Here is a 13,943-nt window from a genome sequence, read left to right on the forward strand (position 1 = left end):
AACCGCCATGGTGTCGAACATTCAAACGCTGATCTTCATTGTGCACTTGGAATGCTGTAGCAACAATGAGTTCGTCGTCGTCGGATGAGGTCGACGACGAATCTATGAAAATTTGCTTGACGATATTGCGACGCCTCATTGCGATGTTGGAGAGGAGACAAAGATATGTGGGAGAGGACACAGAGAGAACTATGAGATGAGACACAGCTCAAGAATGGCAAATGGACTTGCATATATAGATCTGAAAAAATAGCCGTTGGAAAAATAACCGTTGAAAAAATAGCCGTTGAAAAAATAGCTGTTGGAGAAATAACCGTTAGAAATATAGCCGTTACAAAACATAGTCGTTACGAATATATTGTTAGTTAGTATAGAATACTATTAAAAAATAGGAGAGAGAATATAGAGGGTGAAATATGGATGTGCTGTTGGAGTGGTGGAGTATTATGGAGAAGGAATCTTTATAGATGGCAATCCATATAGGAATATGGATAGTAAAATATGGATGTGCTGTTGGAGTTGCTCTTAGGGTCAAATCCACCAATCTAGCTTTAGGTAGTGTTTTATTTTGGTTTGTTTAGCTTAGGTGTAGACATGTAGGTCTCACAATACAACCTTATGGATTCAACTAAAAGTTAAAAAGCTCTTACATATGGGTCCTATGGTAAAAAATAATGAAAAATAATAATGTTCTTACATGTGAGATTCACTGCAAGGTGACATCAACAGTTTGGACATGTTGACACGTGGGATATTTCTATCATGCCACATAGGCTAAATAGTTAATATGTCTGCTATGTCATACCTTATATGTGGTATTAAAAATGCATAATTGTTACTCTTTATTAGGGACAAGATCAGACTGTCACAAAGATTTAACTTTGTAGTTTATTATGATTTTATTTCTATAGTTTATGACGATTTTAGTATTTTATGTCACTAAATGTAGGGCTAAAATCCATGAGTTACTTCTTACGAACATTTCTTATTAAAAAACGTCACAAATGATAGATAACTAATGACAATTTACTATATTATCATAAATATTTTATTATAGTTTAACAAATTTCTTGTAATGATAGGGTGCATATGAGGGAGCTATGCCATGTACATGCAGAGCTGTGTGGGCGAACAACGAACTAGATGTCGCCGCCACTCCCTGCCACAACTTCCTTGACTACGCCTGCGATCCTAGCCACTGTCTCATCTTGTGCTGACAGCCTCAAGATCGAGGTAACTAGCATAATCACTTTGTACAGGAATAAGCATGGTCCAAACACTGAATTCAACCCATTATTAGGGGTTAAAGCGAGTGCTAAAATCTGATAGTAGGCACACAACCAATTTTACCAATTATATGATCAAGCAAATGAAACTGTTGGGCATTTGTGCAAGGATTGTATTTACACTAGGGAGGTTTGGATGCATATTTCGCATTGGTTGCATTTTGAAAACTTGCCGCTTTTCAGCCAATTCCGAACCATTTCTGGTTGGTGGAAAGCCTCTTCAAGAGTGATTGATCAAGAACTTTGGCGAGACATCAATGGAATTGTGATTACTTTTTGGTGGAATATTTGGAAGGAACAAAATCAAAGAATGTTTCAAAACAAAAAAGAAGAGGCGCTCAAGGTCGCACTGTTACTCAAAGAGCACATCGACGACCTCCTTGTAGCGTTGCCTGTAGTTTCTTAGTCTTTCCATTTTGGTTGTAATCGTTTCTTCTTCTCTTTCCTTCGGTTGTCGTAGCTTAACTGGAGCTTAGGTGAGCTCCAGTTCTGGTTTTTTTAGATCGTTGTGTTTTGTTTTCTTCGCCGGCCATGTTCCTATTCTCTTATCATTTTTTTAATCCTTTTTACTCCTAGTCTGATAAAACGGCAGACCTCCTGTCGACTTTCTAAAAATAAAATCTGATAGTAAATCATAGGATGTTGATGTGATGATTCAGAAGATGCATGATTACTGATGCTGTTGATTTTTTTTTTTGGGTGTTGTGATATGATGATCTGATGGTTAATTATTGAAATCCTTTTTTCATCTCTGAGAACATTCTTAAGCACCACTTCATATTCTCGGTTGACTAAAAGTTGCAATTTGGCCTTCTCTTGTTATGACTAGATACATGTTGAATTGGGAGATATATGCCATATGGAATTGCGATGATTTAATGAAGTTGATTTGGTAGTATTAAAAAGAACATTTAAAGCGTGGTATGTTACTCAAGTCATAATTTGGCATTTTAATTGATCTTTGTCTGTTGGCTATTGTTGACAAGTTGAGTTTTGATGTTGCGAAGAAGGTTTGCTCTACCTTATGAAATGCATCGGAAATAGGTAATTGACACTACTAATTGTCATCTCATAAGTACCCTAATAACTTCAGCCTGGGGCAATAGAGGCCAATGTTAAGCATGAATGCAGGTCATCAGTTTGATTTTGTAAGCCAGTGAACAATTTTGTAAGTCCATGAACGCAGGCTATGAGTTTGATATTGCATGGCTATTGTTAGCACTAATATGTTGTGAAATGAATGCATGTTTGGCATGAAATATTTGTTGTATAGCTGCTACCACATGTTTGGTGTGAAAGGTTTGCTGGGAAACTGGTGTTAGCACTTGTGAAATATTTCCAACTGAAGTGACTAGGTATTGCAAGAGTTTGGTTTGGTTCACTTTGTTTAGTACAATTCATTCACGTTTTAACATTTGATTTCATTGACAATTTGTCATGCAAGTGCACTGCTTTTATTCATGAAAATTGATAGGTATGCATCATGCAGAAAGTATTTTCTGATTGCTTACAATTTAGACACTGTGTTTCTCTTTAAAACCCTGTTGCCATGATGTTGACCTCACTGCCTTCCTCCAGCTTCCTTGACTAGGCTCTTGTCAAATTTCATGGTGCATTTTGTACTAATGTGAATTCATGCAAAAAGAATAAGGACATCGTTATGTTATTTTAGAATATGTTTTAGTCATATGTACGAGCATTTAACTATTAAACTTATTTTTTTATTCATATGAATTCAGACAAAAAGAATAAGGACATCGTCATATTATTTTAGAATATATTTCAGTCATCTATATCATCTCATAAAAAATTTCGATTCTCATTCCAACAGCATTTAACTAGTCAAATATTTAATAAATATCGTTATTACAAAAACCGCCCGTTCGGTTAGCTACCTCAGCCGTTGGATCTAAGTTCGAGGAAACAGGCGGCTGACGAAAGCCGAGGAGCCTTCATAGGCAAAACCCTACCCCTGCGGCCCTGTGTTGCCTTCCTCTCCCAGCCGCAGCAGCCCGCACCCCGTTGCGGCGCCTCCACCACAACTAGGGTTTGGCACCAACCTCCTCCTCATCCTCTTCGCTTGCAATTCCGATCAGATTAGGCCCGCAAGTTCGCTCCTGATCAGGGGTTTCGTGTGCGTCAGATCCCGGTTGCTGCCGAGTTGGGGCCGGTGGAGCGGTGCCAAAGAAGGAGGCGGCGCGATGAGGTTGGAGAAGTGCTGGTTCTGCTCTTCCACCATCTACCCCGGCCACGGCATCCAGTTCGTCCGCAACGATGCCAAGGTTCGCTCCCGCTCCTCATTCACTTCTCTTGTTTTCTAGCACTTTTTTTGTTTGTTTGGTGTATGGAACGGTGCCAAAGGTTTCAGTAATTTCTTGGAATATAATTGGCTTCGTGGTGGCATGGACATCATATAAGTGAACAAGAAATAATTACGATAAAAATGATAGCTGTTTATGTTTACTTTCAATCAATTTCTCTTCCGTGTTGTAGTTGGGGAGCGTTGGTAGTTTCTGGTGCCGAATCACATATTGTGGACCCATAGAATGGATTGAGAATTTAGAAGTTTGACAGTATCAGTGTAAAAAAGAATAGACGGTTGTGTGTCCCCCGCTCATAAACTAAGCAAACCAGACAACCTTTTACTCTTTTTCTTTTTGCATTTTCTTTGATATAAAACTAGTCTATCTTGAGCTGATGGAACATTCTATTGAAAAGAAAAATTTCGTGCATGAGTCAAACAAAAAGTTAAGGCAAATGGTGCCATGCACCCCGTTGAGATTTTATACTGTCTTACTTTTATGATACTTGAAGTTTCCCCTTCTGATTTCTAATTGCAAGAAAAAATTTGTATGGGGGAAATTAGATGCAAATATAAATTAGGATCTGTTTGCCATCAGCCTGGATTTTAAAAGTCATCTATTTGTTTCTAATTTTTGATGTAACAGTTGAAACTATCTTTTGTGGAGCTTTAGTAGCAAAATATTACTGAAACTAGTTTATATTATTCTAACTAACCACACTATAATTGTGGTGGCTAGGCACTGCTTAGTGCATAGACATGCCTTTGTTAAACACAGTCCACAACATAACTGACATGAAACAACAACCAAAAAGGCTGACAAGTGGTGAAATATGCTTCAGTTACTAAACATCTATTTGTTTCATAAGTGCCACCTTTGGGAATTACATACAAACTGCCTTTTTGTAGAAAATGGTCAAAATGTAATATTTAATTATTATGCCAAGTTGGATTTGTTTATCTTTTGGCTGTACTGCTTTGTTTAAATTTTAAAGATTCTTCATTAGCTGTATTTAAATATGACCTATAAAACAATGTTACATCAGTGTTAATTTTTTGTTTTGATTAATTATCCTTATTAAGAACTTCAGGAATTTTATTTTTGTTGTGTATTGAAAATGAATTATGAAAGCAGCTGTGCTGTTTGGAATTTTCTGTGATTGATGTGATACATTCCCCATGAATTATTATTTCTAATGTTCAAGTTTATCCTTTATCTCTACACTTCTAAACTGTTAACATTTTGGTGTTTATGAAAAGGTTGGTGAAAATTGTACCACTAGAATGAATAACTAGTACTAAATGGGGCAATGCTTATGTTTTTCTTGCCTTGAAAATAATTTTATTTTAGCTTCAATTTTGTACGTATTCGAATTTTCTTGGTGCCCTGTAGTGCTGTAACTTGATCTTTTATCCCCTTGGCAGATCTTTCGCTTTTGCCGATCAAAGTGTCATAAAAATTTCAAAATGAAGAGGAATCCTCGTAAGGTTAAGTGGACAAAAGCGTATAGGCGCTTGCATGGCAAGGACATGACCCAGGTTAGCAGCAAGTTTATTCTTTATAATATGTTGTATTAGGGAAAGCCGTGAAGGGCATAGTTTTTGGCCATACGTTCCACTGATCAGTCTTTGAAATTGACCAGGATACAACCTTTGAGTTTGAGAGGAAGAGGAACAGGCCTGAGCGCTATGACCGGAATATAACGGAACAAACTCTGAAGGCCATCCCACTTATTACAAAGATTAGGCATGATCGTCTGAGGAAGCATATTACAGACAGGTTTGTCCTTTTATTCCAATTCAACATTGAAATGGTTTTCTCGTCTAATGCGCAATAAAAAATTTTGGCAGACAAAAACCTGGTAAAACCCAGGAGCTGAAGACAGATGCTAAGGAGTTGGAGCAGGATATTGGCATTCTTCCGAATAAACTACTTAAGGAGGCTTCAACTGAGAAAACAAAGATCAAGGTCAAAGTTATCAAGCAGCAGACAAAAGATAATATTATGGAAGAGTAGTCGGATGGCACTGTGTTGCTTGTATGTTTATGCAGCTATTTTGTCTCATGAGGTTGTTTTGCTATCATGTAGCCGATGAAAGATGTTTAAGAATATTTTTGTGGGAGTATAGCAAGTTTTTCATATACCTAAAGTGGAGTTGAAGGATATTGTTAGGCTACATCTAACGGTTTCTCTTAGGGGACGAAAATCTTATCGTGAAGTGATTTTTATTTCTTTTATGGGTTCTTTCATAACGGGATTCTTAGTGTCATTCTCTTCAAGACGGGATTCTCTCTTTTCCTTTCGTGATTCTCTCAAAGAAAAGTTGTTAGAGATAAGAGAAAATAAAGAAAATAAGAACAAAGAAAGGAATCGAGAAAAGAAATAAAATAAAAAGAATATAGTTGGAGATGATCTTATAGAAAGTTTTTATATGGGATTCTGACTTCACACATTTCCCTGATTCTTTAGCGCTCACACGCAGCAGCCATGGAACAATGAGCCGTGAAGGTGGGAGGCTGACAGCAGCGTTGTCTCTATCAAAATTTGAGATTATTCTCTCTAATAATGAACAGAAAATTATTCTGTAACTTCTCTAAACTAGTTTTGGTATATGAAAACATGGAACGATTTTTATTATATTTTCGGCTGCAACAGACCGCCTTTGACGAGTCCATGATTGCGTGTGTAAGTCATAAAACAAACGGATGAATAAAACTTTTGGGGGGGTGGGGAGAACTTAAAAAAAAAGAATATGTATGCTTCTCTTGACATTCCAATTCTTTCTACACTGATCAGAAGAATGTAGGCACCACTACATGAATTCACCATCGGAAGGAAGGATGAGAGATCACTTCTGACCTTGGCCAATCTAGAAGTTCAACCAGTTCAGACTTTGAACATTGAGGGGGCAGAGACACCATCTGCTTACCAAAGTAGAGTTTTCTCCCTGATCATGGTTGAAATGGGTTGCCAACCCACTAGCCATGGCTTCCTGCTTGTAGGGACGGCAAAGTTGAGCTCGAACATCTCCTTGCTGATGTTACCACCCTCGCAGAAACCAACCAGCCGGGCCACTAGATCTGCGCTCTCCTCAACGTGCACTTGATCGTTGGGGTCTGTCCAGAGCTTGTTCGCGAGCTGCAGCTTGCGCTGCTTCGCGTCGAGGGGGACTTGCCATTTGATGAAGAGACACTCTCGCTCTTCGTCCGTCAGCCTTGAGCCCATCCTTCTTGCAAGAAATTCTCGCTCATTCCTCAACACCTTAATACTGAGCAACGTACAAAAGAATGAAAGCTGCCTTAGACCCACGTGAAAAGTAAATAACAAGTATCTATGTGATGATTGCACATTCACTCATGACTAATGAATACAGCAACTCTGCACTATGGCTAAAAGGTCATTGAAGTAAACTCCAGCACTATTTTCTTTTTCTTTCGTTTTAGACTCTGCAACACTTTTTCTTACTGCTGGAATTAATTATCACATTTACCTTGAGGTGAGCGAAATTGCAGGGTCATCACCAGCTGCAGGACTTGCATCACCGACCTCAGCAAAGTGTTGTTGCAACCATGCAAGTCTTCTTACTTCAACTTCGATATAAATCCGATCAGCTCTATCACCCCTGAATAACAGGTAGAACTGGGTCCTGTGTATGATCGATACATGGCAGAGATCCCACAGTTGAATAATGTGCTGCATCTGCTCCTTGAATAATCTGTCCCATGAATCGGGGCTGTCCTGTAGAGGCCCAGCATTTTCCTCTTCCAAGCCATCATTCGGTTTGCCTTCATTAGATTCCAACTCCAAGACCTGTAAAATATTGTAAGAGAACATGCTTTAGCAGGAAAATAGAACTATTTTTCAAGAATAATAACAATTGTATATGTGTTCGATATCAAGTGAGGTCAGAACCTGGCAGACTAGCAGCTGCTTTTGGTACTGAAGTTTCGCAACTCGCTCCTTCAGTTCAGTTACGTAAGCCCTGATGCTCCTCACGTTTTCCTCTGCAGCATTTTGAAACATCCTCTGCATCTTTTTCATATTGACTGAGCTGGAGCGCCTGTAGCGTGGTGTTTCATCACGCGATGATATATCTCCGTTTTCATTCTTGGTGGGAATAGCCTTTTCTGAACCCTCATGAGACACTGTGTCACCCTCTGGAGCCCTATTCTCAAATTCTGATTCTGAAGGCCTACTAGAAGAGTGGGGAGAGCAAGGTGCTCTAAGAAGATCTGCTCTGTTTATGTTGTTGCTCACACCCAGCGGAAGAAGCATCCTCTTCTTTTTTGATCTGTTGGACTTCGGGGTAGTCTCATTACACGGCATGCTAACATTTGGAAGTGACATCACCAATCTGTCAATAGACCTTTGCACTTTTTCTAGCTTTGCCTCAAGTTTAGCAATATCATTGTCTTGCATATAAAGTCTAGAAATTTCATCTTTCAAATCAGACCCATTCCCTTCATCCGTGATCATTTCTACGTCTCTGTTCTCAGATCTAACAGCTTTCATCTCTCTGATTTCTGCCTGAAGTTTCGCGATAGTTTCTGCAGCATCCTGGTTGCCATGCTTGTGGCACTCAACTTCTTTGTGAAGTACTTCAATGGCACGGTTCGCTTCAACCTCAAGCTGTTGTTGTAGCTGCTCCAGCTTGCGGATTTCATGCTTTAACATGAACGGAGCAGTAGATGATTGCCTAATCGAGCTACTCAGCTTAATTTTGTTACTTGGCTCTAGTGATACAGAAAATGTGAGGCACTTTCGGGCTTTTTGTGGTGAGTCAAAGGGATTCCACCCCTGAAAGAATAGCACGGAATTGGAAAAGTGTTAGTTAACGAGAAATTTCAGTATTTGCCATCCAATTCGTGTGCCTCTCTGGAATTGCCACCCAATTCGCGTGCCTTTCAGAATATAACATCGGGCACGCGAATTCCTTTAGAATGCGACATCCGCGCCAACACTTTTCGCGCGGAGGTGCTCTCTCCACCGGACCGGACCATTATGCCCCTGTGTATGGTTCAGTACCTGTGCCAATGGAGTTGGCGCGGACCCTCCCGCGCTAAGCAGTTTGGCACGGAACCTCTATGTGTTAGAGAATGCTGTGAAGAATGTGTTCGTACAAAGAATGTTCCGCGCCAAGCAGTTTGGCGCGGGAGGGTCTGCGCCAACTCCATTGGCGCGGGTAATGCACAGTACACAGGGACATAATGGTCCGGCCCGGTGGAGAGAGCACCTCCGCGCCAAAGGTGTTGGCGCGGATGTCGTATTCTGAAGAAATTCGTGTGCCTGGTGTTATATTCTGAAAGGCACGCGAATTGGATGGCAATTCTAGAGAGGCACGCGAATTGGGTGGTAAATATTGAAATTTCTCGTTAGTTAACGGTGAAAAAGAGAAGTTCTGGACGAACGAGGGCAAATTTATACCAGCTGGTTATCGCCCGTATTCTTTCGTAGTTCTTCAACCTGTGACTGCGCATTATCTCGTTGCTTCTTGAGTTCCTCAATTTCAAACTCCAGCTACAAGATTTACTTGATTAGATCAAGTAAAAGATGATAATGATTTTGAGTATTTAGTGAACTCTTGAAAGTTAAAAGTAAACAATTCAACCTTGATCAGAGAATTACCTGCCTAATTTTCCTGTCCTTTTCCATTATGAGGACATCAGAAGAGGAGGTGCGGTCGGGGGTCCTTAGTTCTGCTTCTAGTCTAGCAACTTCCGTCTGAAGGTGCTTCACCAAATGCTTATCTGATACAACCTGTATGGAACATGCATTGTTGAGTTGCACAATTGAAGGTAAGATACAAAGAAAATGCTGTCTCACAGTCACAGCAATTACCATGTTAACTTTTGCAGTATTTGTGACCTCCTTTGCACAGGTTGCAAAGAATAGAGTATTTCTAGATTGTTCTACATGTGTTAGGGCTGGGCTCATGGTACAGATGATTGCTGTCCTTGCATTTCCACCCAAAGAAAGCTGCAAAATGCGCGTCAGCTTTGAATCTCGGTAGGGTATGTGTCCACTTCTTTTCTCCGAGCTGCAATGGAAATTTATAATCAGTATTTTCAGTTCCGAATAAAGATGGGTTTTTGTCACTAGAATTTCCTGTTCAAACCAATAAACAACACATGTCATTGTAGCTCATATGTATGCATTGCGAAAGAAGTCCGAACTTATTTCTGCATTGTTGACAGGTTCAATGATACCAGATACGTTCAATGAAGGAACAAACTGAAGTAAATGGAACAGCGTATCCTTTTTTAGCAATGCATGGCACATGTTGTTAACGTGTGAGATATCCTAATATGGAAATATATTTGTGTGTTGTTTATCTTTCCCTAAACCTAAATGTATAGATTGTTGAAGGTCAAACTAGAACAAAAAATGAATGTAGCAGCATATCAGTTAATTATGCAATAGTCATCAAGCATTTTTTTTTTTGTTTAGCAAGATGAATTCATGGACCAGCAATACACAAGTACTTATTAGTCATGGCAAAACTTTGTGTCCCTTCACATGCCAAAAAATGGCAATTGGCAGAATGCAGTTCATCTGATACATTTCATTAGCACTTTGTCCATGTGTACTTTTCTATGAATTTGTTAGGAGCTAAGTTACCCCATTAACTTTCTGAGGAAGTTACGTATCCAAGTATCCAACAGAGATGATAACTAGAACTAAGTATTGAAGTATAAGTGAATTGCCGACTTTCCCCATCAGCTTAGGCTTTTGGGTGAACTGATTGGTGCATGTAGCTCAATATGGTATCAGGGTCAGAGGTTTTGAGTCGAGTCTTGGCAACTAAAGCAGCAATAAACTCAAACACAGTGAATGCAAAGTTCATCTTATGCATTTCATGAGCAAATATCTTCACCGTTAGGCTTTCAAGATGAATGCAGAGACATGGTTGACCCACTAAATACTTCTGATCCAGATTTCTTAGCACAAATGGAACTTGAGTTTTGAATAGCTCAGACCTTAGCTTTCTGATGACAGTAGTCAAAGTCAACAAGCTGCGATTTATATGGCAGCCCTCTTTCAGCCTTGCACCAATTGCATGTGTTTGTGCAGCTCGTTCACTTCCAGCAAGGTCAACAAAATTCTGTGAACAAAGCAAGCAATTATTCAGATAACGGAATTCAGCATACCAATTCCAAAAGTAGGACAGTATGCTTACCAGGCTAGCAACAAAAGATTTGACACATCCTGACACTTCACGGAGCCTGCTATCGAGTGTCTGGATAGAAATATATGACCACAAAAGGTTAATGCTTTCCTCACCATGTTTTTTCTTGGAATGACTCAGTGCTAACAGGATACATACCAGCCTAATGATTTGGTGGGAACGTGAACTGGTGTCATTTAGCGCAGTCTCCCCGACCTGTCTTTGTTCTGCAATTATTGGAATCTCCTTAAACATTATTAAGCAATTAGCACTATTCATTTCTTTTTTGTTTATAGTACTTAGTAGTTACCTTCGCAGATGCTGATTAGATGCCTTAGATGTTGGCTGTCCTTAGCAATTTCTTCTTGCAACTTCTCCACAATGGTTCCTTTCTATCAAATCATAATCTTTTTTAGTTAGATCATTATCACTTCAAAAAAATTGTTGTGGCATTGTACAAACTGAGACCGTAAGCATACCTCGGGATCATCTAACAATCGAAGGGGGGCAGAGTCAGGTCGTAGAAGATCCTTCACAATCTCATTGTAAATTTCCATAGCAGATATCTTGATAACAAATTCCCTCTCAGGAGTCTAAACAAGAAACAATTATGTGTCAACGTAACATGTTAGAAAGCAATGTTCCATAACTAACATGTTAGAAAGCAATGTTCCATAACAGTGAAAAGCAGTGACTTCCTCAGATGTATCAAACTCACGTTAGCTATGTGCCTATAAAGATCATTAACAGCACTCTCTGTAACGCCTCTCATCGTGAATGTTTTACCACTGCTTGTTTGCCCATATGCAAAAATGGTGGCTGCAAAACAAACACAAGGTAAGGGATCACTTGCAGATCATCATTTGACTACCACCAATATACAAAGTGAGCATTAATGTACCATTAATGCCTGTCAATGCAGACATTGCAACATCCTTGGCTCCATCTTCATAAACCACATCTGCTTGGCAAGCTGGCCCAAACACCTTATCTGGAAGGGATACAAAGACATCAATTAGTTACAAACAAATTTTCTTGAGCCACATTAATCATGAATTGATCATTCAACATTGTACCAAAAGTGTAAGAGGTCGGTGCAGCCCGGTCTTGTGGCGGGCCCTTGTACAAGATTGTCTGGCTGTCAGCGCACTCCCATGCTACTTCATCCTTCACAGCCAGCTCCTTCTTGCTTAATGGCCGCAACCGCACTGTAACAAAGATCTTTTCCTCCTTGGCCCTTGAACTGCCACCAGGGGTTGGGGTCGACATCGGTGTGCGCTCAGCCTTCGATGCAGGGGTGGTTGGTGGTCTTGACGCACCCATTTTTTCACAGTCTAATCTAAACCACAAATTCCTAGAATTGGAAAGGAACTGCAACCAGAAGGCTGGGGAATGCAGCAAGAACCAAGTCTTCTCACAAATTCTTGCAGAAAATGGACACTGGATCTGCCAAAATGCAACAATGGTCAAGTATAAATTATTATACAATCATATGAATATAAAATGAGTTACATCACCGATCATGAACACAAATGCTGTTAAACAAAGTCCTCTGCAAAAATATTGTATCCAAATGCAGGATAGCCCGTTTATGTGCCCGTTATGTGCTATTCAAATAAATAAATATATATTGCAGAGGAAATAAAGTATAGACGTTAGTTCAGAGCTTATAGTATTACACAGCGATCTAGCCACCAAAAAACATTCAAAATTTCAAATGGTGCAAAATTCTGGAAGACGCAGTACTATACAAAATAAAATGCAGCTCTGATTTAGGCTGATCAATGCAAGCGCATATGCAACACTTATCCTTAGAATAACAAAGAGAAATGGAATTACAGAGCTGCCACAACGAACAAACTAATTTCCTTATAAGAAATCAGTAGCGGTTTGAATTGCTCATGTCACAAGCAGCATTTAGTGCCGCTCATTCTATCATTTCAAAACCTGGTATCCCCCCCCCCCCCCCCAAGGAAACTGCATTTCAAATTCCAGATCATGTCTGAAATCTCCTCAAAAGGGGGAAAACTAGTCAACAAGTAATCCCTGGGAGATGTATGCATGCTAGTAAGTGGATTAGCATATAGAAACCCGAATCGGAAAACCAGTATTATCAAAAATAAGAAACCCCACAAGCGAGCAGCCGCAGGTAAACTACCTTCCTTTCCAGAACAGCCACCCAAACGAACCAAACCAATTTCCTAATACGCTGCACCCGCCACTCAGAAATCCGGCGGGAACTTCTCCGTCCGGTAGGGCGCTACCCGCCGCGGTGGCCACCGGAACAGATCGGCTGTCGGCCACCGCTAGGTCTCACCCTGCCGGACGCGGCGACTCCGCCTCGCGACGCGGGGAGTAGGCGCAGCTCTGGAACCACCTGCACGCGAGAACGCGAGATTCGACGAGAGGGGAGGGGAGGACGGAGCGGAGACGCCACTCACCAGCGCCGGAAGAGGAGGGGAGGGATCCGGCGGCGTGGAGGTCGAGAGCTGCAGGCCGCGCCGCCGCGGCCGCCGCCGGTGCGCACGCGTGAGGAGGAGGCGGAGGCGGAGGAGCAGCCGTTTGCTATGGTGGGTCGGTTGGGTCAGGTGGTGCGCCGCGCTGCTCTCCCTCTACTTGTACCGTTTGAATTCTCCGGCTTGGTGCTGTGGAGAGAGATTAGAGAGAGCAAGCACAGATAGGGGGAAGGAGTGAGAAATAATTCGGGAGAGCGGAGCGGGTGGCGCTAGTTTTGGAAGGCGTTACCCGAAGTCCCCGCAAGTCCGGGACATTAACCATTTTTCCTTTATTTCATTTTTATTTCTATCTTCATTCTCATTTTTTCTTATTTTTAATTGTTTCTTTTTAAAAAAAGATTTATAAAGGGAAATAAGAGAATCTTGAGACGAAGGAATGACCTTAGAGATCTCTTCGTGAAGAGAATTGTAAAGAGAAATTATTGAAGCACTGAGAAAAACAAAAATCTCTTCGTGAAGAGAATATAACTCGCGTAGAGAATCTATTGAAGATGATCTTAAATGCAGTTTAGGGTCTGTTGAAAATGATCTTAGATGCAGTTTAAGATCTGAATCCATGAAGATGTGACAAGTGTTTAATGATAGGCTTTGAATTCTTTGTGGTTGCAGGGGCGCGCGCTGCTAGATAGTACCAGGGAGGGTACACAGGGATAGGGGAACAATGAGTGTTCAG

General features: G+C 40.6%; 2 protein-coding genes across 6 annotated transcripts; one reads left to right on the top strand and one right to left on the bottom strand.

The window, feature by feature from the left end:
- The first annotated feature begins 3,200 nt into the window (after nucleotides 1-3,200).
- On the top strand, nucleotides 3,201-5,732 carry LOC133903201 (probable ribosome biogenesis protein RLP24). 4 transcript variants are annotated; one of them, XM_062344529.1, is made up of 5 exons: nucleotides 3,201-3,338; nucleotides 3,430-3,568; nucleotides 5,014-5,127; nucleotides 5,232-5,368; nucleotides 5,440-5,732. In XM_062344529.1, the coding sequence occupies exons 2-5, from the start codon at nucleotides 3,488-3,490 to the stop codon at nucleotides 5,603-5,605; spliced, it is 498 nt and encodes a 165-aa protein (XP_062200513.1). In that variant the 5' UTR covers nucleotides 3,201-3,338; nucleotides 3,430-3,487; the 3' UTR covers nucleotides 5,606-5,732. The 4 variants fall into 4 exon arrangements, with proteins under 4 accessions (XP_062200513.1, XP_062200517.1, XP_062200508.1 ...); XM_062344533.1 differs by having other exon boundaries at nucleotides 3,219-3,333; XM_062344537.1 differs by having other exon boundaries at nucleotides 3,265-3,333; nucleotides 3,412-3,568.
- Nucleotides 5,733-6,330: 598 nt separating this feature from the next.
- LOC133903189 (kinesin-like protein KIN-7A) lies at nucleotides 6,331-13,483 on the bottom strand. Of its 2 annotated transcripts, XM_062344520.1 has the most exons (15): nucleotides 13,196-13,483; nucleotides 11,831-12,200; nucleotides 11,656-11,745; nucleotides 11,473-11,573; nucleotides 11,234-11,347; nucleotides 11,065-11,146; nucleotides 10,914-10,981; nucleotides 10,767-10,826; nucleotides 10,567-10,691; nucleotides 9,428-9,626; nucleotides 9,215-9,346; nucleotides 9,014-9,106; nucleotides 7,502-8,386; nucleotides 7,080-7,399; nucleotides 6,331-6,857 (listed from the first exon to the last, which is right to left on the bottom strand). In XM_062344520.1, the coding sequence occupies exons 2-15, from the start codon at nucleotides 12,075-12,077 to the stop codon at nucleotides 6,515-6,517; spliced, it is 2,859 nt and encodes a 952-aa protein (XP_062200504.1). In that variant the 5' UTR covers nucleotides 12,078-12,200; nucleotides 13,196-13,483; the 3' UTR covers nucleotides 6,331-6,514. The 2 variants fall into 2 exon arrangements, with proteins under 2 accessions (XP_062200504.1, XP_062200500.1); XM_062344516.1 differs by having other exon boundaries at nucleotides 10,567-10,826.
- Between the last annotated feature and the right edge of the window lie 460 nt (nucleotides 13,484-13,943).

The sequence above is a fragment of the Phragmites australis genome, chromosome 2 (assembly GCF_958298935.1).
Source record: "Phragmites australis chromosome 2, lpPhrAust1.1, whole genome shotgun sequence".
NCBI classification, from domain to species: Eukaryota; Viridiplantae; Streptophyta; class Magnoliopsida; order Poales; family Poaceae; genus Phragmites; species Phragmites australis.

Excerpts from the sequence above, each read along its gene's own strand:
- LOC133903201 (XM_062344529.1), top strand. The coding sequence starts at position 3,488 with ATGAGGTTGGAGAAGTGCTGGTTCTGCTCTTCCACCATCTACCCCGGC. Across the intron at positions 3,569-5,013 it reads TCGTCCGCAACGATGCCAAG|ATCTTTCGCTTTTGCCGATC; the intron begins GTTCGCTCCCGC and ends TCCCCTTGGCAG. Across the intron at positions 5,369-5,439 it reads AGGAAGCATATTACAGACAG|ACAAAAACCTGGTAAAACCC; the intron begins GTTTGTCCTTTT and ends AAATTTTGGCAG.
- LOC133903189 (XM_062344516.1), bottom strand. The coding sequence starts at position 12,077 with ATGGGTGCGTCAAGACCACCAACCACCCCTGCATCGAAGGCTGAGCGC. Across the intron at positions 9,627-10,566 it reads ACTGTCATCAGAAAGCTAAG|CTCGGAGAAAAGAAGTGGAC; the intron begins GTCTGAGCTATT and ends TTTCCATTGCAG. Across the intron at positions 9,107-9,214 it reads AGGACAGGAAAATTAGGCAG|CTGGAGTTTGAAATTGAGGA; the intron begins GTAATTCTCTGA and ends TAAATCTTGTAG.